General features: G+C 38.8%; 1 protein-coding gene and 1 long non-coding RNA gene across 8 annotated transcripts in view; one reads left to right on the top strand and one right to left on the bottom strand.

Annotated features, from left to right (window-relative positions):
• Nucleotides 1-26472, top strand: part of SNAPC4 (small nuclear RNA activating complex polypeptide 4) — a 51628-nt gene that overhangs the window by 18883 nt on the left and 6273 nt on the right. For all 4 annotated transcript variants that reach the window (XM_074210696.1, XM_074210695.1, XM_074210693.1 and 1 more), the window contains 13 exons: nt 1787-1951; nt 5280-5427; nt 5778-5884; nt 6402-6496; nt 11952-12046; nt 12687-12766; nt 13271-13714; nt 14106-14198; nt 15050-15296; nt 17314-17384; nt 22162-22269; nt 23248-23275; nt 24409-26444. In XM_074210696.1, the coding sequence (XP_074066797.1) occupies nt 1787-1951; nt 5280-5427; nt 5778-5884; nt 6402-6496; nt 11952-12046; nt 12687-12766; nt 13271-13714; nt 14106-14198; nt 15050-15296; nt 17314-17384; nt 22162-22269; nt 23248-23275; nt 24409-26444 (3717 nt within the window). The remainder of the gene's footprint in view (nt 1-1786; nt 1952-5279; nt 5428-5777; nt 5885-6401; nt 6497-11951; nt 12047-12686; nt 12767-13270; nt 13715-14105; nt 14199-15049; nt 15297-17313; nt 17385-22161; nt 22270-23247; nt 23276-24408; nt 26445-26472) is intronic.
• Nucleotides 514-26472, bottom strand: part of LOC141505152 (uncharacterized) — a 74256-nt gene continuing 48297 nt past the window's right edge. For 3 of the 4 annotated variants that reach the window (XR_012473549.1, XR_012473550.1, XR_012473552.1), the window contains one exon: nt 20503-22833. This is a non-coding gene — a long non-coding RNA (uncharacterized LOC141505152). Of the gene's footprint in view, nt 17599-20502; nt 22834-26472 lie in introns of those variants that run through there. The other variant, XR_012473551.1, reaches the window with a different exon arrangement.

Genomic DNA, 26472 nt, shown 5'->3' with positions numbered 1-26472 from the left:
TTATACCATCCTAAGATCAAATATAGCATTATGTCATAAGGAACTAGAGCAATTTGGCAATATTGTTATTGGTGGATTCAGCCTATGAAAATATGCTGTCATTTATTTGCATATCCCTAGAACATAAACTTTCGATTTTATCTTCAATAGTAGAGATATCCTTCCCTTGCCTAGGCTCTCTTTTTCAAAAAAAAATTTCATTATCTCCTTATTACATGTTTAAGAAAAATTTTAGTGATCATTTTTATTTATTTTGAATTTTACAATTTTTCCCCAATCTTGCTTCCCTCTCCCTCCCCCCACAGAAGGCAGTCTGTTAGTCTTTACATTTTTCCATGGTATACATTGATTTAAGTTGAATATGATATAATGAGAGAAAAATCATATCCTTAAGGCAGAAAAATAAAGTATAAGAGATAGAAAAATTACAGAATAAGATAATGTTTTGTTTTTTTTAATTAAAGGTAATAGTCTTAGGTCTTTGTTCAAACTCCACAATTCTTTTTGTGGATACAGATGATATTCTCCATCACAGATGCCTGATTGTTGCACTGACGGAATGACCAAGTCCATTAAGATTGATCATCACCCTCCATGTTGCTGTTAGGGTATACAATGTTCTTCTGGTTCTGCTCGTCATCAGTTCATGCAAATCCTTCCAGATTTCCCTGAATTCCTATCCCTCCTGGTTTCTAATAGAACAGTAGTGTTCCATAATGATTATTTTTTCAAATTGAATTCAAAATTTTTTTCTCCTACCTTTCCTTCTCCTTAAAAAGGCAAGTAATTTGATTTTGATTATGCGGATGAGGTCATGCAAACCACATTTTTATATTGTTCAGTCATGTCTGACTTTTCATGATTCCATTTAGGGTTTTCTTGGCAGAGATACTAGAGTGGTTTGCCATTTCTTTCTCCATTTTTCTCACTCCTCACATGAGGAATTGAGGCAAATAGGGTTAAGTGACTTGCCCAGAATCACAGAGCTAGTGAGTGTCTGAAGCCAGATTTGAACTCAGGAAGATGAGTCTTTTCATGAGTATGTATATTTTTTTTTTCCTTTTTGAACCAATTTAGATTTGAGCGAGTTTTAAGCATTGCCTGCTCACCCTCCCCACCTAATTTCTGTTGGCCTGCACTATAAAAGCTCTTCCTTGCATGCCTCTTTTATGTGAGGTAGCTTTCCCCACTCGTCCTTTCCTTTCTCCCTCCAGGCACATCCCTCTATCTCAATTCTTTTTTTACATCATCCCAACATAATTGACCAATTCCCACACCCTCTTTCTATATAGAATAATTCTAACTACCCTAATAATGTTCTTAGAAGTTCTTAGAAGACATCTGTATCATCTTCCCATACAGAATGATACACATTTTAACCTTATTGAATACCTTATGATTCTCTATGATGTTTACCTTTTTATGCTTCTTTTGAATATTTTATTTGAAGATCAGATTTTTTTGTTTAGCTTTGGCATTTTGCCTAGTTTCTTTCTTGACCCCAACATGCATTTATCAACTAACCACATAGGGCCATGTTTTCTATCTGCATTGTTGGATTTTTTTTCCCCTGTTGAGCCAAACAACTCATTCAGTGATCAAATCTGCAACAGAGACCTGCATTATTGATACTTTGCAGAAGACTGGGATTGCAGTCCTCTGAAAAATAAAAACCATGTCTATGTTAACCTCAATTTTACTATTTCATGTACCTTTAGTATAAGTGCTAATGGCATAAAGATTAATTTGGCCATGTTATACAAAGAATCTTTCTGTTTTGGTGCAGTTTGAAGGCAGCCGAAGTGCTGATGAAATTAGGAAATTCTGGCAGAACTGTGAACACCCGAGCATCAACAAGCAAGCATGGGTTGAGGAAGAGACCAAGCGTTTGAAAGAGATTGCGGCAAAGTACAATTACTTGGAGTGGCAGAAAATTGCAGCAGAGCTGGGGGTGAGACCTTTGACATGTGGTGGTCCTAGTAGAGCAGGGTATCATTGTTGTTTCTGTGGAGAATTTAGAGGGCTGGTCATTAGAGGGAGGAAAGTTTCTACTCTTATTTATTCACTTCTGTCTTCCAGGTTGTTAGGACAAGGACCTTCTATCGGTTTAGGCATATAAAAGGCAGTGCTTTTCTCTTTACTCTCCTACTTCTAGATACTGACACAGGACACATGCCCTCAGAAAAAAATTTTTAATACACAATATAAATATATTCAATATTTTTTAATGTCTCATGCTATATATATCCCAAATCTATTACCTCTCTGATGGAAAGTACTATAATTTATTTAGCTATCTTCCAATTAATGGATATCACCTTAGTTTCTAGTTCTGTTACTACAAAAAGGGCTACTTGTAAATATTTTTATAGATCTGAGCCCTTCTTTCTTTGATCTCTATAGGAAAAAATATAAATATAGACATTAGTAGTCATATCAATATAGATATTTATATAGTAGTCATATTAATAAAACAAAGGGCATTCACAGTTTATTTACTTCTTGGGCATAATTCCAAATGTTAAAGCCAGCATTGTGCTTTGAATGTGAGAAATGTCTTTAGCATATTAGCCAGCCTTCAGTATTAGATGCTATCCATGCAAGCATAGAACCTTTTCAGCCTGGAAAGAATCCTTTGTCTTTGAATGATTTCTGGATTCCATGAGACTAGCCGCCCTACTTTAGTTATTTCTTCTGGTCTTGAAATACATTGGCCCAGGATTTATGATCATCAGGGAATCACTCAGCAATATGCTGTATAAAATTACAGTCCTTCCTTGAAAGTTATTCTGTTTTCCAGATGTTCTCACTTTTGATCATCATAGTTGTGGCCCTCAGGCAAGAGGAACTTAATATTTGTTATCTGAAAAAGAATAGTTTGGGGGCAACCAGGTGGCACAGTAAATAGAGCACTGACCTTGAAGTCAGAAGGACCTGAGTTCAAATCAAATAATTGCCTAGCTGTGTGATCTTGGGCAAGCCATTTAATCCTGTTGCCTTAAATAAATTTTAAAAAAAGAAAAAAAATAATTTTTAAATTCAAGATGAATGACAAAATGAAACAATTGGAAAAATTATCTTCTATGTCAAACTTGAAATAGCCTAAATTGTTTGATATTATAAAGGCTTTATTAGTTGGATAATTTCAGGGTAATTTCCCCTTTGCAAACTTTCCCCTTCTCAATAAGCTCCTTAAATCCCTATTTACATGAGAAAAGATGAATTTCTTTTGGTAAACTTTTTTACTCCAACAGTTCATATTTTTGCCACTAGAGGGCAGCACAATACGTGGTTTGGGTTAAGGGCAATTTGACTAGAATATCTAGTTGATGATTATGAACTCAGATTTAAGCTTAGTGAGTAGAATTAATTTTTCTCTAGTAGTCACAAGGTTGTCTACACTTACAGATGGAGAGATTGTATTCGTTTCACCTACTATGTTATTTTTCAAACACTGAACAAGCATTTAGTAGGCTCGGTACTGCGGATACAAATACAAAAATGAGACAACCTCTACCCTTCAGAAGCTTATGATCTACTGTAGGGATACAGCATGTTAACATTTAAACACAGGATATAAATGCATGTATGAATAAAAGTACATGTAAATATAGGAAATAAATACTGATTTTGGCAGGGAGTTGGAGGGTAAGATCAGTAAGGACCTTTTGAAGGGATCTGGGGCTTCAAAGAGGTGAAAATCAGGAAGCATATTTCCAGTATCCAGAGACCCTGATGCTGGAAATGATGGAATGTCATGTGAAGGAAGCAGCAATTGACGTAGTTTGAACACATAAGAGTACTTGGGAGGCATAATACTTAAGTGATCAGTCTGGAAGGAAGTCTGAAAGGCTAGAGCCAGACTGGGGAAGGCTGCAAATGCTAAGTGAGGAGTTTGTATTAAACATGTGAATATATATAAGATTCAAAGTGTTGTTAGGTAGTAAGAATTAGTAAAAACAGCTATTTCTGTCATTCAGAGATCTTAGAGAATCTGTTTCTCAATATTCATGAAGTGTACTATGAGCAGTGTACCTTTAAAAATTGCAACAACTTAAACACACACATTGTTCTTCTCTGGATTAGAAGGTTCCCTCCTCCCCCCTCAAAAAAGGCAGATATAAGTAATGTTAGACATTCCTTAAAAAAAATTCTTAAGATCTAGACAGAGGTAAGGACAGAAAAATATTTTGCATAAAAGATTTATGCATTGAAAGGAAAAGTATGCAGGAAGTAATCAATTTTAAGGAAGCATCCTTTTATTGGCATTTGATATAGATAAAATCAGTTTTTATAGTCATTTATCAGGTTTGTTAAAAATAATTCATTATAATGAATTCTGGTGCTCACAGACTACATAAATGGAATTTACAAGTTAATGGATGTTGGACTTGTTATTTCTTTTCTGCACTTGAGCCAGAAAGGTTCAAAACTAAAAGATAATAGGATACAAATAATATACAAAGGGATATCAAACAAACCCACCTCAGATGTCCTTACAACTACTAGATTTCAGAGAGTAAGACTGTTAAGTAAATTAGACACTTATTAAGGAACTCTTGGTATCAGATAAAAGTTAGAGATTATTTACTTTGGAAAGAAAGTTAGGTTCCTTTTAAAGAGTCTTATGACTTATATCATGGATATTTCATCTCCTTATAGTTTTAGCTTAAATATGTTAAACTAATGTGTTAAATATGTTCCACTCTTAATTTGTGGTATATAATTGGTCTTTTGTAACTTATAGAATTATTAATACTTTAACGAAAATTTCAAAAGATAACAAAATACTTGCCACCCTCCTGTACTTGTACTAGGATCATGCTCAAAGCTTGGTAGAAGCCATCAGACTTGTGCCTTATTGTCATCTGCTGGCCAGCCTTCAGGAACCCAATGTCACTTTCACACCATGGGAAGTCATAAAAGAACTTTTTCCTAGATGTGATTTAAAATATGATAGTTTTCCCGGCTCGGAATACATCTCCAGTTTTAAAACGACAGTTTCTGAGAAAATAAAATTTTATGTATAGAAGTCACTATATGACTTCTCAGGAAGTTGTTCACCATTTCATTGCAATCATATCTTATTTAATCATTGCTTCTTCACTTGGCTTTCGCTTCTCATACAACTGCTTTATCAATTACACCAAAATTAGTGTTAAAGGCTCTTGAGAATTGGTACAGGCAATTTAAGGGAGAGAGGTGGAATGCTATATACTCTTTCTTTAAAACTCAGAGAGGAATAATTTCTTCAAATTCTATTTGGATTCCTTCAAAAGACCAACCGAAGTGCCTTCCAGTGTCTACAGATGTATCAACAATATAACAAAGACTTGAAGCGAAAGGAATGGACAAAAGAAGAAGACCATATGCTCACACAACTAGTTGAGGAAATGAGAGTTGGAAGCCACATCCCCTATAGGAAAAGTAAGTCAGTTGCTTTTCAGCTCCTCCCATTCTACTTCTCAACTGTACAGTGTCTATGATTGGGGGCAGACTTAAGGGTCTTAAATGTTGCATCTTGACATAATCTAATGCTTCATTTATTTGACATAAAATGTGTCTTATGGGTTTTGTTCTTTTACTAATGGAGTTCTTATGAGAAGTATTTAAGTGATACATTTGAGACATTTGTTGTATGAATGAATAAATGGAAAATGTGTATATGTACAAGTTTTCATATTTTAATGGTACCATGATACCATGATAACTGCATTTAGCCATCAGTCTAGAAATACACTTCTCAGAAATTGTTCCAAATGACTATTGTTTCCTAGTTGTCTACTACATGGAGGGGAGAGATTCAATGCAGTTGATCTATCGTTGGACCAAGAGCCTAAATCCCAGTTTGAAAAAAGGATTCTGGACCCCAGAAGAAGATGCTGTAAGTTTGCCTATTCCCTATTCCCAATTGTCTATCGCCAACACCTTTGCATGTTTCAACTAGACTGTATTTTATGCCAGAAAAATTATTTAGGCCAATATGCTAACTTCATCTATGACAACAAGGGACTCTTTTGCCTTCCATAAAGTTAAGTAAGCCTAGAAGATTGTCTAGGTCAGAGGTCTCCAAAACATGGCCTCCAGGCCATATATACTTCATAATATATTTAAGTCTCATCCAAACCAGATTGAAATGTAATTTAACAAAATAAATAGCAGCACAATAAGACATAGGTAACATTAATATGCGATTTTCCAAGACAGTGTGTGCAGGCCTCCTAACGTAGGGTTTAGTGGCACTTGTTTCTTTTTGAGTTTAATCACTTGTCTAAATAGTTAATTCTTTCTTTGCTGCTATTTCTGAATTCTGAATTGCTTAAATCACTTTCCATTGGCTTAAAAACTGGATGAGGGCAAATTAGGAGTTTGCTTTTTGATTTTTATATTTCTGTTTATAGAAATTACTCCAAGCTGTTGCCAAATATGGAGAACGTAATTGGTTTAAAATTCGGGAAGAGGTACCAGGTAGAAGTGATGCCCAGTGTCGAGATCGGTGAGTTGGATGAAATCTACCAGTTGTTGGTTCATTTAAAAATGTTTAAAATGAGTAGGAAACTTTATTCATTGTTAAAGTAGAGGGCATGTAGTGGTTTGTAGCAGAGTAATTCCTTGATAGTGTAAAGTGAAGATGTTGTCATTGGGGGCGTTGTGTACCCCTTGGTCCACCGAGACATGAAAAGTTCATTACATAACATTCCTAAAGGTAAAAACTACTATTTATTTTACTTGCCCACTTGAACTAGATTAGAGCCAGCTAAGGGATGGTTTTCTGCCCCCCCCCCCGAAAATCAATTTCCTTGACTTAGCTGTGTTTGCTAAAGTCACTGACTTAATGGAGAGGTGCCTTTTATTTTTTTAAGATTTTTTTTTTTTTTTTTTACACATTACTAAAATATTCTTGTTTAAGAGTAAACATAATACCCCCTTCCCCTCATGAGAAATAAAGTAAAAGAAAGAGAAAAAAAATGAGTTTCAGTCTCTGTTCTGATACCACCAGCTCTGTCTCAGTTGCATCACATTCTTTATCATAAGTCCGTCATAGTAGTTAACTTCCATATTTTTCCACAGTTGGCTGTTGCTGATTGTAATTCCCTCCATCCTTTCCTCCCCACTACCATCTATTATATTTTCTCTCTCCTTTTATTCTGTCCCTCTTGAAATATGTGCTGTGGGGCAGTCAAGTAGCACAGTGGACAGAGCACCAGCCCTGGGGCCAAGAGGCCCCAAGCCCATATCTCACCCCAGAGACCCAGCAACCACCTGTCCCCATGGCCCGAACAGGCCACCCAATCCCAGCACCTTGCAAAAAATAAAAAAAAAAATGTATTGCATCTGACTATCCTCTCCTGTGATCTACCCTCTCCTCTATCACCCACATCTTCCCTCCCCTCCCCCATCCTTCTTTTCTCCTTTTTACTGTAGATGTCTATACCCTATTGAGTGTGTATACTGTTCCTCTCTGAGCCATTTCTGATGATAATGAAGGTTCCCTCATTCCCTCTCACCTTCCCCCCCCTTCCATACCATTACAAAAGCTACATGAAATATCTTAGCCTATTAACACCTCTCCTTTCTCTTACTCCCAGGACATTTCCCTTTCACCTGAAAGGGATTTGGACAATATATTATTTTTACAATATATTATATCTTCAAATTCAGCTCTTGCCTGTGCTTCATCTATAAAATCTCCTTCTAACTGCTCTATTAAATGAGAAGGTTTATATAAGTATTATCAGTATCATCTTTCCATGCAGGAATACATGCGGTGCATCATCATTAAGTTCCTCATAATTTACCCTTCTCCATTGTCTATGCTTCACCTGAGTCCTGTATTTGAAGGTCAGACTTTCTTTTCAGCTCTGGCTGTTTCAACAGGAACATTTGAAATTCCCCTGTTTCATTGAAAGTCCATCTTTTCCCCGGAAGAGGATGTTCAGTTTTGTTGGGTAGTTGATTCTTGGTTGCATTCCAAGTTCTTTTGCCTTCTGGAATATTATATTCCAAGCCCTACGAGCCCTTAATGTATTTGCTGCTAAGTCCTGTGTGATTCTGACTGCAGCTCCACAATATTTGAATTGTGTCCTTCTGGCTGCTTGTAATATTTTTTCTTTGACTTGGGAGTTCTGGAACTTGGCTATAATATTCCTGGAGGGGTTGTTTTTTTTTTTTTTTTGGATCTCTTTCTGGGGGAGATTAGTGGATTCCCTCAATTTCTATTTTACCCTTTGCTCTAGGATATCAGGGCAATTTTCCTGTAGGAATTCTTTAAAAATGAGGTCAAGACTTTTCCTGATCATGACTTTCAGGTATCCCAATAATTTTTAAATTGTCTTTCCTGAGTCTGTTTTCCAGATGAGTTTTTTTTCAATGAGATGTTTCACATTTTCTTCTAATTTTTCATTCTTTTGGTGTTGAATTATTGTTTCTTGATTTCTCACAAAGTCATCAGCTTCCTTTAGCTCCATTCTACATCTGAAGGATTTGTTTTCCTCAGAGAGCTTTCTTCTTTCCTTTTCCATCTGGCTAATTCTGCTTTTTAAAGCATTCTTCTAATTTTTTACTTTTTTTAGTTTTTAGTTTTTGCAAGACGGTGGGGTTAAGTGACTTGCCCACGACCACACAGCTAGGTAATTATTAAGTGTCTGAGGCCGGATTTGAACTCGGGTACTCCTGACTCCAAGGCTGGTGCTCTATCCACTGTGCCACCTTAGCCGCCCCCTCAGTAACTTTTTGAACTGTTTTATCCATTTGACCTAAGCTGGTTTTTAACGTGTTATTTTCTTAAGCATTCTTTTGGAACTCCTTGATTAAGCTGTTGACTTTGTTTTCATGTTTTTCCCTGCTTCTCTCTCATTTCTTATCCCAATTTTTCTTCTATCTCCCTTACTTGATTTTCAGAATCTTTTTTGAGCTCTGTTATAGCCTGAGCCCAACTTCTGTTTTTCATGGAGTTTTTAGATGCAGGAGCTTGGACTTTCTCATCTTCAGATGGAGTATTTTGGTCCTCGGACCAAAGTAATTGTCTATGGTTAGGTTCCTTTTTTTTCCTCTTTACTCATATCTCCAGCCTATGCCTAGTTTTGGGTTGCTTCCTGAACTTTTGAGTACTATTGGGACACCCCTACAAGGACCTCAGTGTGTGAGGCTCTGACGGCTCTCCTGGTCTGTGAATGACCACAAGTTCACGCCTTTGCCATGGGACTGTGGGGGGGGGGTCCCTGCTCTATGGGGGGGCCTAGACTGCAACCAGGGTCTGAATGTGGTCAGAGCCCCAGAATCCTGTTCCAGGGACAGAGGACAGACCCCGGCATTCTCCCTCCACTCCCTTACTTTCCATGGACTGAGCACTTGGGGCTCAGCTGCCTGGAAACTCTTGCTGGGTGACTCCATGGGCCTGCTTCCTGGATCTGGGCTGCGCTGCATGCCTGGGCTTCATGCCCACTCTGGCGGAGGTCACCCTGCTGATATTTTGAGGTTGTGCTTGGTGCTCCCTGAGGTGCAGGTCAGGAAGCTGCTTCTGCTATTGGCTCCCAGGTGCCCTGGGGCTTGTTCCTGGGAGGCTGAAGTTCCTTCGCTCTGGTGCAGCCACCCCTCCAACCCCGTGGAACAGAGTTTTTTCCACTATTTTCCAGGTTACCTTGGGCTAGAGAATTGCCTCACTGGATCTTTCTGTAGATTCTTTCAAAAATTTAGTTAGTCATAATTTTAATGTTTTTGAAATATTTTGGAGAAAACACCTAAGAAAGGCTCTTCTCCTGCCTCCATCTTGGCTCAGACCCCCCCCCCGAATTCATTTCTTGATGGAATGTTTTTTGAGTGGAATACATTGTTGTGAATTGAGAACAGTATTTCAGGCTAACTTGGTAGTATGGTCTCATTGAGCACAATGACTCTGAAACAGCTCTTCTTATATTTTCCCCCTGTGAAAATTGAGTAATCGTGCCTTTTCCTATTTGTCAGAGCAAATGAGTTGGTCTTTCTGAAAATACTTTTACTTTTCTCCAAAGGAGTTAGTTTTAAACTCAAGTCGTTCATCGTCATCTTTCTCTTTCATTGATTCTTAGAAATATGATATGATTTACCTATGTTCCGGATTGATTGGCATTACTTTTCATCACACCAACCTACTTGCTGCTCTCATTTGACAGCCCTCCATCTTTCATCTTTATGCTTTTTTTTCAGGTTGCCCTACATACTTGGAAATATACTCTCTCCTCACTTAAAATCCCTAGACTCCCTTAAAACTCAATTCAAATGTTGACTCTTGTAGGAAACCTCATATGATCTTTCCCAGTAGCTGGTGATCACCTCCTAGCAATTACTTTGTATGTGTTCTAATTAATTTTCTACATAAATCTTTCTTGCCCCCTCCCCATCCACTTCAAAATGAATGTAAACTCCTTGAAGACAGAGATTATTGTATCTCTGGCTCTAAATGCAATACTTGGTCTGTAGTAGGTGCTGATGTCTTATCACTACTCTCCTTGCTTTTCCATGAACAAGATACTTTTGACTCTAGGCATTTTTCTGTATCTGTCTTCCCTGCCTGGTACACTCTTCTTCATCTCTGCCTCTTGGCTTCCCAGGTTTCCTTTAGACCCAACCATATTCTATATGTCTTCTTTGGAAATACTTTTTAATTCTCAATCCCTCTTAATTCTAATACTTCATTTTATTTTATTTTTTATTTAAGATTTAGTGACTTGCCCAAGGTCACACAACTAGGCAATTATTAAGTTTAGGATTTGAACTCAGGTCCTCCTGACTCTAGTGCTCTACACTACCTAGCTGCCCCAATTCTAATACTTTTAAAATTATTTCCTATTTATTCTATATATAGCTATATACATCCTGTTGCCTCCTCCATTGCCTGTTTTTGTATTGCCCATGTTTAGCACAATGGCTTGCAAAATAGTAGGCACTTAATGTCTATTGAGTGATCAGTTACCTGTGGAATGAATGAATAGTAAAGGAAATCTGAATGCCTCATAAATAAGATCTAGTTTTTTAAGTCCTCATTACTGTATTCGAAAAGAAAATAGGCCTGTTTTAGAGAGTAAAATACAGTGTTTGTCTTGCTCTTATAGATGAATCTCTTTATGCTCTCTTTCACAGTTGTTTGGAACGTGGTTCTAATGTTGGTCATGGGTTTGTTTTATGTTCTAGTTAATTTTTCTTCTGCAATATTAAACCTAACCTCAGTTGAATGCGTGATCTCATCAAATTTTCTCCCATATTCTGCTGATCACACAAAGGATAAGAATATATAAATGTGTCAGTTTTTTTTTCATGGTTGGCAAAGAATTGAAAATTGATAGAATGACCATCAAATGGGGAATGACTGAACAAATTGTGGTATATGAATGTGATGGAACACTGTTGTTCTATAAGAAATCATGAGGGATGGGTCTTCAGAAAAGCCTAAAAAGACTTGCATGAACTAATTCTGAGTAAAGTGAGCAGAACCAGAACATTGTAAACACAAACAGCACCATTGAGTGATGATCAACTATGATCATTTCAGCAACATAGTAATAAAAGACAATTCCAAGAGAATGTAGATATGTCATTGAAATTTGTTCCATTTACTATGGCAATTCTTTAAAAAAAAAATCTACTGAAAATATATAACAAAGAAATATATAATGTATCAAAGAGAGAATAAAGGAAGAAACTTGGGGGCAGCTAGGTGGCACAGTGGATAAAGCACCGGCCTTGGAGTCAGGAATACCTGGGTTCAAATCCGGTCTCAAACTTAATAATTACTTTAGCCATGTGGCCTTGGGCAAGCCACTTAACCCCATTTGCCTTGCAAAAAAAAAAAAGGGAAGAAACTAGGACTTTTATTCCTTTGCCTTTAAGACATAACCAGTCTGTAAAAGATGAGGATAGGCACAATAGCTGTCTCAGATTCTAAAAATATCCATTATCTTGTCTTTTACTTTTAGATATTTAAGAAGATTACATTTCAACTTAAAAAAAGGAAAGTGGAATGCAAAGGAAGAAGAAAAGTTAATTGAGTTAATAGAAAAATATGGTGCTGGTAAGTTAGTGCTTGTGTACTCTCCCTAAAACAAGTTCGGATTCATTTCCATTTGTATTGAAAGGTTAGAAAAAAAATTAGGAATATAGCACAGTTTGCAACATGTCCTATTTGTCACTTTACATGCTACGGTTCTCATTTCCTAGTAGTGAATTTCCCATTAGGCATGTCATTTCAAATTAATTCGAATAAATTCATCAAATTCTACTTTTTTTCAGCTATGTGTTATTTACTTTATGATCTCTTGGGATGATTGTCAAAGGAGAAAGATGGGGAAATTCTAGATGTAACTCCCTGGTTGAAGAAGGTGAATAGAAGCCTCTTCTAGGCAACAAATGGAATCAGTTAGTGATATAGGGAATTATTTTCCTCTCTGTAATTCTTTAATTGCCAGAATTTGAGTGAAGTATGAAATTATTAAGTGAGAAGATTCCCCTATTGTTCCCCAGGAAATTGATCACTAAATCTGAGCTCTGATTCTCTTTGAGTATCTCTCATAAAATTATTGTATATATAACTGTTGGAATACAGCATAGCTATTCCATAAAATCTTATGATTCAAATATAGATTATTTTGCTCCAGTCTGTAAGCCCTAGTCCCTCAAGAAAGATTTTCTGTTGTTTTCTTTGATGTTATTAGGTCACTGGGCAAAGATAGCCTCTGAATTGCCTCATCGGACAGGCTCCCAATGTCTGAGCAAATGGAAAGCCTTGATTAGGGTAAGGTGTGGAAGTTGTTTGTTTTTGTACAATTTTTCCTTTGCAAAGATCTAGGAGCACATTATCTGACAGAGAAGACTGTTGTAGTCTTTAGATCTGGAAAGAACCTTGGGCAACGTCCTGGAAGGAGCAATGAAGAGTTTTTAGTCAAAGAGCTTTTTCCTTGCACAGACAAGATTTTCTTAACTTGCTGATTCATAAGCAAAAAAGTCTTTCCCTAGGCCATAACCTCTTTGGAGTTTTTAGCTTGGCTTTGAATTGGGATGTGCTGTCATGCTTCTGCTCAAGCATCCAAGTAGCTTAGTACTGACATTGCTGCTTTGAAAGAGGAACTGTCTGTCCAGCAACAATCCCAACGGAGTCTGAGGGACTCCTTCACTCCGTGAAGTCCCCTTTTGTTATTTAGAGCCATTTGTAGAATTGGGCTTTAGAGTTGTTTCTTAGGAAATGAAGGAGGAATAGATACTGGAAAACAGTAGAAGCCAATCCTTTCCTTTCCCACAGAAAAAGAAGAGGCCCCGAAAACGGCCGAAGTCCTGCGAGAAATACAGCTCCAGTAGCAGCAGCAGTGAGGATGCTGAAATGGAATGGCATAATGACTTGGATAAGGAAAGAGATGCTGACAGGACACCAGAAGCCTATCAGTATACAGTGCCCAACATAGACATGTGGGTCCCCACCAGACTGAATCACCCTGAGTTGTGGAAAGACCCTGGAGGAAGCTATTTCAGAACCTCCACTATTTCCTCCTGTCTTTGCAAAGCATCTATGTCCTCCAGAGTAGCCTCAAAAGAAGGCTGCAAGGCAATTCCAAAGGTAGCAGTGGTGATGAGAAGAGACCCCAACTGGAACAGGAACACTTTGGGCTCTAGCCCTAACCCAGTGGAAAATGAGTGCACACATTCAGCTGACATTGGTCTGGAGAAGCCACAGGAAGGATCAGAAGAGGTAAGTCATTTGACTTGACTAGCCTTCACGTGGAACTCCTGTCCCAAACAAGACATTTTGATGTGTGCAGAAGTGAGAACAGACTTTTCGTCTTTATTGAAAGTTACTGATCTTTAAGTTTAGGTTCAGTATTTACTGATTTTGATATTCTTGTAGCTTGGTAGAGAATGCAACTAGTGTGTCTTCTGGGTATGGAATATAAACTTCAGAAATGTAATGCAGATTTTATGTACATAGCACAATAGTGCCTGGGAAAGTCTTAACTTTCTGTGAGGGGTAAAAAGTATTCGTTGCAATACAGCGAATGAAGGTTTTTTTTGTATAGTTGTAAATAGAACTAGCTACTGTTTTGTTTTTCCTTCTCACCATGTTCTTTTACTTTTTGAGCCAGGCCTCTAGAACTGGAAAGCGTGTCCTAAATGTTACCCTGAGTGATGTGAAGAAGGTGATAAGGCTCAATACCTGTTTAGAGTATCAGAAACTGGTAAGACCTGTTGTATAGTTTGATTTTTTTTTCCTTTTACTATAAGTCTTCATATTGCTCAGTTTCTACCAGCTTCACCCTTCTTTCCAATCAAAACTGGGACAAAGAATATACATTTTATGTTGGTTTTTTTACATTGCCTATATTTGATTCCTTTAAAGATCCTATCCTGTGGGGTGGCTAGGTGGCGTAGTGGATAAAGCACTGGCCCTGGAGTCAGGAGTCCCTGGGTTCAAATCTGGTCTCAGACACTTAATAATTACCTAGCTGTGTGGCTTTGGGCAAGCCACTCAACCCCATTTGCCTTGCCAAAAAAAACCTAAAAAAAAAAAAAAGATCCTATCCTGTGCTTGGACAGTCTTTTCCCAACAGTTTCCTAGTCATATAAGAATAGAATGAACAGTGAGACCATTTGGCTACCTAATAGGGATAGTGATGAGGAAGTTCAGAATTGGGAGTGTAATGTGTCTTTGGGAAAACAAACATACTGCCATCATCTGGGCCTAGAGGCATATGTTCTACCACTATCTTTCCTCCAACCTCAGCATTTCTCAAAAATACCATTCCCATTTTTTCTGGTCAGATCTCTGTTTTGGTCAGCTGAAAGTAGAAGGCTAAAGTTCAGGGGTTCTGCTGACCTAATTAGGTTTGGTCAGAGTAAAATGAGAGATTCCCATCCAGTTCTCCTGAATTTGACTCAAATTCAAGTTTGCAATATTGAACCCAGATAAAAGAGTCACACTGAAGGTTTGGGGAAAATGTCTTATTTTTGTCCAAACAATTCTTCTAAAGAGTGCTGGTGATATTATAAAATAATCCTAAGAACTCCGCCCCACCACTTCTCTTTGTAGAAAGAGAGACTAAAGAAGACCCATCTGTTTACCTCATCCTTGGCATCCAAAATTGATGGTGGAATGGCCATAGAAAAAATGGTACATGTATGGCACAAAACTTTTCTGAATAGACAGCGGCAACAGAAGATTGGCATACAGAGGAAGAGACTGGACCGTAAGCTCTTGATGGCTGTGACTCCCTGGGTGGGTGATATCATCATCCCTTGTTGGAGTTCCAGGAAGGCTGTAACAGTGCAGACTCGAGGTACCACATAGGGGTAAGGGAGCAGGGGGTGGTCAAGGGCTTCTTCTCTAGGCCTTGTGTCTAAGGCAAGAGGAATAGTTGGAATCAAATAGTATAAATCTTGTCACTCATCACACTCAATTTGGATCAGTGTACAACATGGAAACAAAGTAAAGACTGACAGATTGCTTTCTGGGAGGGGGTGGAGGGAGGGAAGTAAGATTGGGGGAAAAATTGTAAAACTCAAATAATATCTTTAATTAAAAAAATAGTGTAAATCTTTTGGACTGGTACTTACAGAAACGAGAGGTTTAGTGAATTAGGTATTCTGAGGAGATAACTATTTTAGAGCGAACACTCATTTTCTAACGTTCCAAAAATGTTTTAAGAAATTAAAATTTGGGGGAAAAAACAAAACACAAAAAAGGGAAAAATAATTAAATTCCCCAGCAACCAGAGTAGTGATTATGTACGAAATCATCATGTAGAGAATGTTCATAGGAACATAGAATCCTCAATAAGTTTTAAGAGTATGAAGGAGTCCTGGGACCTAAAAGTGCTAGTCTAGTCCAGTACCTTCATTTTAGAGATTTCCTGACTTAATATTGAAACAACTAGTAATTAGTGAAATTAGACATATTTGGACTGAGAAGAAAATTCTGTGTTGGTGTAAAAGATACTTAATAGTTTCCTTTAAAAATTTGAAGAATTAGAGGTAAGTAGAATGGGACCAATGGGTAGAAGTGGGAAGTAGATTTTAGCTCAAAATAAGGAAACCTAACTGTCTAAAAATGATGCAAAGTTCTGTGAAGTGATGAGTGTGAAGTAGAAATTCCAGTCACTGGAAGGGTTGAAAAGAAGAGGCTAGCTAAACCAGCTAATAGATGTGCTTAGATAGAATATTTTCCTACACTAGGTGTGGGAGGTTGGATTTAATGACTTATAAGATCTTATTTCACGGAATGGGGGATTATGGATGACAGTACAGTCTTTCAAATATTTGAATATCCTTGCCTGTGATCCTGTTCTGTATTGTATGCATATCTGAAAGAATAAAAGAAGAAATGTTGAGTTAACCATAGAGGTGCAGAGCACTGTGCTAAGCACTGGGGTAGAATAGGAAAGTAAGATAGTCATTCTTGGTGGGGCACAGCAAATGCAAATAAAGGAAGATTCAACTGCCAAGCTAGTGGAAAGGCCCTGTGGTCCTTAGGGGGCATTAGCAAAGCATATCATATTTTCACTGATTTAAAATCTTTCCCTCTGATGTTGAATCTTTGACAAAGCCAAAGACTTTGGTCATGAGAACTTCATTTTCCAGGTCTTCAGTCAGGGTAGCTCCTAAGGGGGCAGTGGCTACAGCCATGCAGAAGCTGTTGGCATAATTGATTGATCTAGGTTGATTCTTTGGATGATAGCTGCAGGAACTAGAATGGAAATAGTCCTGGTGTTTTGAGGGTGCTGCTTAATGTATCAGGCAATTTATTTAAAAAAAAATACAAAATATTGTAGAAGTTTAATTGGGTCCTGTCAGTGGTTTTTTTACTAGAATTATTTTCCTTAAAAGTTAGAGACCTTATTTCAATCTTTTTATCTCCTGTACCTGGGACAGTGACCCTATGCATCATAATTTGATGATAATAAAGGAGTCCTTGAAGAGGGGTATTTGCATGTCATCTTTTCCATCAATACTTATATTAGAGGAAGGTTAATGATGTTTGATTGTGTCTTATCTTGATTTAGGGGTTTAATATTCCATTTCCTTCTCTGCTTCCCTTGCTGTTCTCAACTCAGGGAGAACGAGTTGGAAATCTGAAGGTGGTGTGAATGATTTGACAGATCCACCATTTGCTAATTATTGGTATCTTCAAAGAATCAGGTCTCTAACATTGCTCCCTCTTGCTGCTTCTAAAGCTGAGACACCATCTCAACCTCCTACTTTAGTTTACAAGCCATGGAGCCCCTAGAGATTGTAAAAAGGAGGGAGGCACTTTGTGTCTGGAGTTATTTTTTACAATGACCTTTTTCCTTTCCACAGCTGAGGCCATTATGACAAAATTGCAGACTATCCATTTGACAAGTACACCTGTGTTTACCTTGTTTCTTCAGGTAAGTAGAGGTTGCCTTTGCTCTCATGAGCATTTGAAGTTTACATTAAATCTGTTCTCTAAAGGAGCCAGTTGGGGCAGCTAGGTGGTGCAGTGGATAAAGCACTGGCCCTGGAGTCAGGAGTACCTGGTTCAAATCCGGTCTCAGACACTTAATAATTACCTAGTTGTGTGGCCTTGGGCAAGCCACTTAACCCCATTTGCCTTGCAAAAACCTAAAAAAAAAAAATAAAGGAGCCAATTTTAAAAGTGATTTGATGGATAGTTGAAAACCACTGTTACATTTATTACCTCAGTGCAGGGTCAGCACCTTTTCTAATTCCCAATCAGCTATCAAGTAAGAAGTGCCTATAGGGAGCCCAGACAGACCTAAGGCATAAGCTCAGAAAAGACAAGAGAAAAGAGAAGTTCATGGATCTTTTGTTAGTGGGATACTACTACCAGAAATTGTCCCTAGAAATCAAAGTGATCCATAGTCATGTGGAAAATTGCTCTAAATCATTGCTGATTAGAGAAATGCAAATTAAAGCATCTCTGAGGTACCACTTCACACGTCTCATTTTGGCCAATATGATCAATGTTAGAAGGGATGTGGAAAATCTAGGACACTAATACATTGTTGGTGCAGCTGTGAACTCATCCAACCTTTATGGAGGGCAATTTGGAATTATACCCAAAGGGCAATAAAAATGTACATACCCTTCTATCCAGCTACTGAGTCTGTACCCTGAAGAGATCATGAAAAAGGGTAAAAACATCACTTGTACAAAAATATTCATAGTAGCCCTGTTTGTGGTAGCAAAGAATTAGAAATTGAGTGAATGTCCATCAATTGGGGAATGATTGAACAAACTGTGGCATATGTATGTTAAGGAACACTATTGTTCTATTAGAAACCAGGAGGGATGGGAATTCAGAGAAACCTGGAAGGATTTGCATGAACTGATGCTGAGTGAGATGAGCAGAACCAGAAGTACATTGTACACCCTAACAGCAACATGGGGGTGATAATCAACCTTAATGGACTTTCTCATTTCATCAGTGCAACAATCGGGGACAATTGTAGGGTATTTGTGATAAAGAATGCCATCTGTATGCTGAGAAAGAATTGTGGAGTTTAAACGAAGACTTTGGTCTTTGGTCTATTACTTTTAATTTTTTTAAAAAAAAAAGATATCTTATGTAATTTTTCTGTCTTATATTTTATTTTTTTCCTTAAGGATATGATTTCTTTCTCAACATTCAGTTCTGATCAATGTATAATATGGAAACAATGTAAAGACAGACTGCCTTCTGTGGGGGGGGGGGGGGTGGAGGAAGGGAAGCTATTGGCAGAAAATTTGTAAAATTCCAAAAACAACAAAATTCCATATGTGATTTAAAAAAAAAAGATTGTCCTTAGATCTCCTGTCCTAATACTTTGAAAACACAAATGAAAATGAAATCAAAGATGATTAAGCCCATTCCTTGAAGTCTGGACTCTCAAGCTAGGTTGGATACAGTGGAGCATCTGTGAACTGTAGGGGCATTCTACCCAGAGACTTCAGGTTCTCTTCATTCTTTATACTTTTCATATCATGACTTTCATAACACCACTTGTCCTTTTTCATCTGCGTGTCTGAACGTTCTTTAGTTTATTTTGATGGGTCTTATAATATCTTAAGCCCTCTAAACATGCCTTTTGGTCTGAACCCCCTTCTTCCCCTTTTCATATTCTCTTCTTTTTTCATCTCATCTCTTCCCTTAGCTTTATTTATCATTCCTAATCAGATGTCTCCCAGATCTATATGTTCAGACCTAATCTTTAACCTGAACTTAAATTTTACTTGCAGATATCTCCATATATCAGAAAAAACACTCAACTTCTCTCTGAACTTACCTATCCTCTACATTTACTGTTTTTTGTTAGGAGCGTCCCACTCTCCTCTCCTGTCACCTAAGTGTATCACCTTGGGTTCTTCACGTGTTCTTTTTCTGAGATAGCATGTGATGTAGTGCATATGGTATTCAACATGGCGTCCTGGAGAGTTGGGTTCAAATTCTGCCTCTTTTGACCCTGCTTAGATTCATTGACCTTGCTAAGCTGTGTCTCTCACCCTAGTCAATTTAATAGCTTCCTTATTGGTCTCCATGAATCCAGTCTCTTCTCTCTAACTTACCCTGCAAACAGCTGCCAATACTGTCTTAAAGAAGTGCTCAAACAAAGGAGAGCATTTCCCTCTTGTTTCTTGGTTAAGTTACAGTCTCCCTAGGCTGGCTTTGAGAGCCTGTGTAGTCCAACTCAGACCTTGATCTGCCTTCTCTTTTACATGTTTCCTTCACATACATGAGGTTTCAGACAACCTTCAATGCTAAGTACTTCTCAAACTGAACCATCCAGCTGCCATGCCTTTGCCCACAACATGCTTATATCTAGACTTATTTTCTTCTTCAGAATCCTTAATTTCCTTCCTGGCTCAGTTCAGCCGCCACCTCAGGGAAGCTTTTCTTCCCATAACTTTTATTTTTATTTTTTGGTTTTTTTGCAAAGCAATGGGGTTAAGTGGCTTATTAAGTATCTGAGGCCAGATTTGAACTCCTGAATCCAGGGCCTGTGTTCTATCCACGGCGCCACCTAGCCACTCCTTCCCATAACTATTGATACTTTCTTTGTACTCAAATTACCAGGTATTTTCTCATTTTTATATATTTGGCTTTTTACTCTTCCCTACTGCCCCAGATATAAACTTCTTCATTGCAGAACCTGTTTTATTTTTGTCCTATGCACTTAGCATTTGTCCTGCAAATAATGGGCTGTTTCTTTTTGTTTTGAATTTATTTGGGCCACTCTTTTATATAAAAATGAAGACAACCTAAAAAAAATAAAATCAAAATAAAGACAAAATGCAAGACAATTTTATTTTCTTTTGCAGGCTCTTTTTTAAAAAATTAAATTTAATCATCAACTTTTTTTCCTCTCCACATCCCTCCCCCAACCATCACTATCCCTCAAAAAAAAAAACTTGGAAGAAAAAACTCATAAGAAATAAACAAAACATTCTCACAATAGTCATGTAAACCCCTATTCATGAACTCTCCCCAAGTCCCCAGTTTAAGATTTATTCATGACTAATCCCTCCTTAAGTCTTCTCCCCTCTTATTCCCCCTTTCCCCCTCTTCTTGTTCCTCACCTATTTATGTTTGCACATTCTTTGTGTATGTGTGTGTATATTATATTCCTCTTTGACCAGTGTTCTTTTATGTATAAACTTCTACTTGCACACCCTGATAATGGTATATAATTTCCCTATCACTTGTTTTAAGATCTTCAGAATAGATCAAATCCACTCTCATATCCATGATTTCCTTTCTGATCCCTACCAACAACTATTTCTAAGTTACCAATTCTAATTCTTGTAGAACCTCCATTGTCCCATTAGGCAAATATTTAATTCTCTTAAAGTATTAGCCAATGACTTACTTGTTCATGTTTTTCTTAATTCACCCATAGCATTATATTCAGTTTTAAGTTGTAAATTGTTCTTGGATGTAATCCTCTACCTTTACCTTCTGGAACTTTCATTCTGCCTTCTTATTGTAATAAGTCCAGGCAGTTTTCTTACAAGATTTGTTGAAATTTGATGTCTCGAAAAAGACTAACCAAGGAAATGGAATCAAGAAGCAGTGTAGCTCCTCCAACAAAGATCTGAGAATACCAGAATGAACAGTGATAGTGATGCCAGGGAAAGATGAAGAGAATTGTGAATATAACAAAGAAAATTGGGTGGAGATGTAAATTGACTAAGACCTACTCTTGAGTTGTAAATTGACTAGAAGTAGAGAATTTTGATTGTAACAAACAATTTGTAATCTTAAAGACTGCTCAAATTGGGTGGAGATCCCCATTCTTGAGGTACCATCTTGTTTAATGTAAAATTTGTATCCTGATATCCTGATTGATGTCCTTCTGATGGCATCAGAGCAATAGTATTCTGTTCCCAGATACTTAATAAGCCACTTAACCCCATTGCTTTGCAAAAAAAACAAAAATCCTTTCTTGGATTTAGGAGAAAGTGCCTTGTGGGGTGGCTAGGTGGTGCAGTGGATAGAGCACTGGCCCTGGAGTCAGGAGTACCTGGGTTCAAATCCGGCCTCAGACACTTAATAATTACCTAGCTGTGTGGCCTTAGGCAAGCCACTTAACCCCATTGCCTTGCAAAAACTAAAAAACAAAAAAGTGCCTTGGCTATCTTCTACATGCAAAGTGTGGCTAGAAGCAGCACCTCAGCCCCTGAACCTAGGAGCTGTGCTGGGACCCTGTTCTGCTCCCTGGGTCTGACTTTGAGTTCTCAATCCACCCCTCTTCTAGGGTGTCTGCCCTGGTCATCTGCCTGAGGTAAAATTTGTAATCTTAAACTGGAACGTTTGGCAACAGATTTCTTATCACTACTCAGTCTGGAGTTCTCAGATCTTAGTTGGAGGAACTGGGCTACACTACTTCCTCCTACTCCATTTTCTTTGGTTAGTCTTAACACTTTTGCAGGACTCTTATGGACTTTGTTAAGTCTCTCTGGAACTTACTTTTAAGTCCCTTGGTCCTTTAAGGGTTTCAGGAAGGTGTGAAACCAAACTGCCCATCCCCTGACATCCTGCCCATTTTGAACATTGTGAGTATTGTGTAACCCATCTTAACCATTTGGTAGGATAGGTTTTGGCAGACCTAGGTTATCAGGAAGTAGACCATCAGAAGAATATGTTCTCCCTTGTATTAAACACTAAATAATGTGTTCTACCTTTAGTTATTTCAGATTGATACTGATGGCTGCATGAAAGTTATTGGAGAGAGGAAGACCAAGCAGTCAGAACTGCTCCTGGCTATTAGTGGAAATCCACAGCGATCTCAACAGGTAGGGGGTGGAGAATGGAACACCTGAATTTTGTTTTTTAAAACTTGGGGCTACCAGGGCTGCTAAGTGGTGCAGTGGATAAAGCACTGGCCCTGGAGTCGGGAATACCTAGGTTCAAATCGGGTCTCAGACACTTAATAATTACCTAGCTGTGTGACCTTGGGCAAGCCACTTAACCCCGTTTGCCTTGCAAAAAAAAACACCTAAAAAAAACAACTTGGGGCTATGGGTCAGCTAGGTGGTGGTACATTGGACAGAGCCCCTGATCCAGAGTCAGGAGGACCTGAGTTCCTCTCCAAACTCTGACATTTGACACTTAACTAGTTGTGTGACCCTCAATTGCTTGATGATAAAATAAAAATAAAACTTGGGACTGGGTAGTTTGCTTACCTGTATTGTCCATTCAAAATGGATGTATAGTGGGGGGCAGCCAGGTGGTGCAGTGAATAGAGCATAGTCCCTGGATTCAGGAGTACCTGAGTTCAAATCCGACCTCAGACACTTAATAATTACCTAGCTGTGTGGCTTTGGGCAAGTTGTTTCACCCTTTTGCCTTGCAAAAACCTAAAAAAAACGAAAACAAAATGCATGTAGCTAAAATTGACTGCATGATTCAGGATGTGGGCTGTGTTGAATGAGTCTGGACCTCTGGGTGCCAGCTGCCTTAATAGAGAAACTCACCTTTAGGTTACCAGTCCAAATGATCTCTTGAGGTTTTCCTCCCATTCTAAATTCTAATATTAATGAATTTTTTTTTTTTTATTAATTGGAAAGGAGGGTGAGGGTGGCAGAAGTTGATAGTTTGGCAGTTAGTGCCTTTGGGCTGTCTGAATGGAATTGTATCTTGTAAACCTTATAAATGATAATACTTTTCTTATCAGTTTATAACTTGAAAGAATTTTTCTCTAAGCTGCAAGTCTAGTGATGCCTTGAGCATGATTAATCTTGTTAATTAGTTTGTATCTCCTATTTTCCTAGGCATCCTCCAGTTTACAGAAATCTTCAGGTACAGTTGTATTTCTCCTTTTGTCATTCAGATCTTGCAAAGGAATTAACACAATTAGAGTTTGGGTTTGTCCCTGAGCATTGATTTACTGCCTCCTAGTGTGTGGTCCCTTTCCCTGACTTTGGCAACTAGCCCTTGGTGATATTGTCTAGCTTCATCAGGATTGAGTGCTGCTGGACTGCAACAAGGATACATTAACTATTCTTGAATTGAACCAGCAGCCATCATGCAAGTATCTTCTGAGGCCTCCTCAGCATACCTCCTGGAACCTCCTTTTGATCCAAGAGAAGGAAAACTAGCACTCCTGACATTACTTGCTTGAATTCCAGCATTAGTTGTGTTTATCATGAGTGAGAGTGAGTTGATACTCACTTTTCCATGATAGTGGAGGGGGAACCCTGTTTGATATAATTTCAAAGTAATTGTCTTGATGATGATGCTTGGTGAGATGGTTTTGTTTTTGGTGGGGGTGGAGGTAAGAGATTTACTTTGCTCACACTTGGCTCAGACTAAGTTTAAAGTGGATTTCCCTCCTTTAAATCTATACTAACTAACTCTGGGATATGAAACTCAAGAAGCCTGCTGAACATGCAGGCAAATCATTCTAGAAATACACATTTGAATTAGGTAACCTATATTTATATACTTGAGCTAGTTTTAAAAAACTAACCAAGCATATTTGACCTAGATATCTGCCTTCTCCTTCCTGCCCCCCCCAAAAAAGAAAAAAAAAACAACTTTGAACTGATTGTGAGAATTGTGTCTTGTACCTAAAGATAATAAAGTTTCTGGTACAGAGGGGAAAGTATAGTCACCATTAAATTCTTTTCAGGCCTTGAATCATGGTTACTCCCCATTTTCTCAGACATTATCATACACTTGTTAAGATATGATCTCTCTCTTCCATGTTTGCTCCCAGACCTCAACCCAGTGAAGCACCCTTCTCCCATAACTGGACTCAAACTTAAAAACAAGCAGTCTATTGTGTCTATCTCTGCCATCATATCTGACAAAGGTGTCGTTATATATTAGGTATATAATAAGTACTTGCTGAATGAATGATATGGGAGGTTCCAAGTTTTATATTGGGCAGAGACTTTTACATATTTATTGTCTGTCTTTCTCTCTCACAGGCTGCTTGCTGTTGAAGGGCAAAGAAACACAAAAAAAATCTACTGTCTCTAAGATGAAGGATTTGCCAGAGGCTTCTCAGGTGGGGTCATCAATGTTACCAGCTTCTTTTGGCCCCAAACCAAAGCCCAAGACTGTCTCACAACTCCTGAGGGAGAAGCGGCTTAGGGAATCCCAAGCCAGTAAGGCCTTGGAGAACACTGTAATCCTTGCTCCTCAGGTTCTGGTCACCCCATCTATGATCCTTCAGCAGCCTTTGCAACCACTTCTCCCCTCCACTCTTGCCACAACCCCACCACTGGGATTAGGACCAACTGGGAAGCCAGTTACTGTGCCTTCAAGCTCAGCAGCTGCATTCCAAACACCTTCCCCCATCATAACTTCTTCTAAATCTCCTGAGAAAAATTCTAGCAAAAATAATGCTGGCTCCTCCCAGGGAAATGAGGTCATTGATGAAGAGAAAGTAAATAAAACAGAGGGAACCTCTGCTCCCCAGGTTGTGACCCTTGCCTCAGTCCAGTCTTCCTCAGTGATAAGGGCTGAAGGGCACTCTGCTCCAAAGGAGAGCCCAGTCCCTAGAACAGCACCTAATCCAGCTCTAGGAATAAGCCAGATTTCCACCAGTTCAGGACCAGCTAGCATCCTGTCTCCCCAAGTTTCCACCACCTCAGGGAAACAGGAACTGTCTAACATACCTCCTTTTCTTGCTTCAGCTCAAGTCTCTGTGCAGCAGCCCAAACCCGTTAGCCTAGTGCCTACTCTTTCAATTCCTACCTGTGGCCCTCAGTTTATCTCCAGCAACATTTTGCCTATCACATGGGTAGTTACTGCACAAGGGCTTATCCCTATGTCCATGTCAACCTTTGTAGGCCTCCCTGGACCTGGCAAATCAGCTGGAACCCCTGTGCTTCCCATTCTTGGAGTAGCCAGAAATCAGACTACCCTGAAGCTATTGCCTTCCTCAGTCAAGCAGGGCCCTAAGGCTTCTGACTCAAGCCCCATTTTAACCAAAAGCCCAATTATTGCCAATAAAACTCTTAAAGGAGACCCAGCCTCAGGGACAGCTGAACCAAACCTAACACATTTTCCCACCATAGCTTCATCAGATACAGGAAATCACTTAGAAAAAACTAATCTTCCTGGAGATAAACCTTTTCCCAGAGAAGTGAGGACAGCTGGAGAAATGTCTCCCCCATCTCCCCAGCATGAGACACAGTCCCAGACCAAGAGCTCCATAAGCCAACCAAGGACAGAGTTTGATGGCTCCTATGCATCTACCCCACAATCAGAGAGCCCAGTTAGAGTGAATACAGGATCCCAGGATCCCATGCAGAAATGCCTGTCTCTGGAGACAAATGACAATCTTCCCATTCAGAATGGAAATTCTGGGAAATCTTTTCCCACTCCAACAGGGATACTTAAGCCCATCACTCAACATCAAGAAGGGATGACTGCCCAAGATAATCAGCCCAAAGTCCTGGAGCCTGGGAAAAGCATTCTGGACCTAAGCCTCCTTTCATTGGAGAATGAGGCTTCCATAAGGGAGTGGCTCAAAGGGAAGCAGGGTGTGTGCTTACCCCCACTTCAGAGCACACTGCCCTACCTGCCTCCCTTTCTGTGCAATCTTAAGACTCTGTCAGGGCTTCTGCTCCAAAAGGAATCCTTGGAGCAGAGAGCAGCTACCATATTGGAACAGGGAAGAGGCCAAGACAAGAATGATGTCTCCAGACAAGATGTTCAGGCAGCTCGGCATCTGGTACAACAGCAACTTAAGGAGAACCCTGCATATCTCCTCCTGAAAGCCAGGTTTTTGGCAGCTTTTACCCTCCCAGCTTTTCTTGCCACTCTTCCCCCACCTAGGGTCCCAACCACCCTTTCACAGACTATGGACAGAAATAGTGGAAGTGAGGAGGAAGAGGAAGAGGAATGCTCTCAGTCAGAGACAAGACCCAAAGACAGGGATTGTGATAAGAATGAACAGCTGCCAAACACATCTGGAGATACCCAGTCCATCCCAGTGGCCATGTCCTCCATTCAGGTACGTTCAGTTACTGGACAGGGAACCT

The sequence above is a fragment of the Macrotis lagotis genome, chromosome 1 (genome assembly GCF_037893015.1).
Source record: "Macrotis lagotis isolate mMagLag1 chromosome 1, bilby.v1.9.chrom.fasta, whole genome shotgun sequence".
In the NCBI taxonomy this organism is placed as follows: domain Eukaryota; kingdom Metazoa; phylum Chordata; class Mammalia; order Peramelemorphia; family Peramelidae; genus Macrotis; species Macrotis lagotis.
The sequence above is the reverse complement of the archived record's forward strand: the minus strand, read 5'-3'. Positions and strand labels throughout refer to the sequence as shown.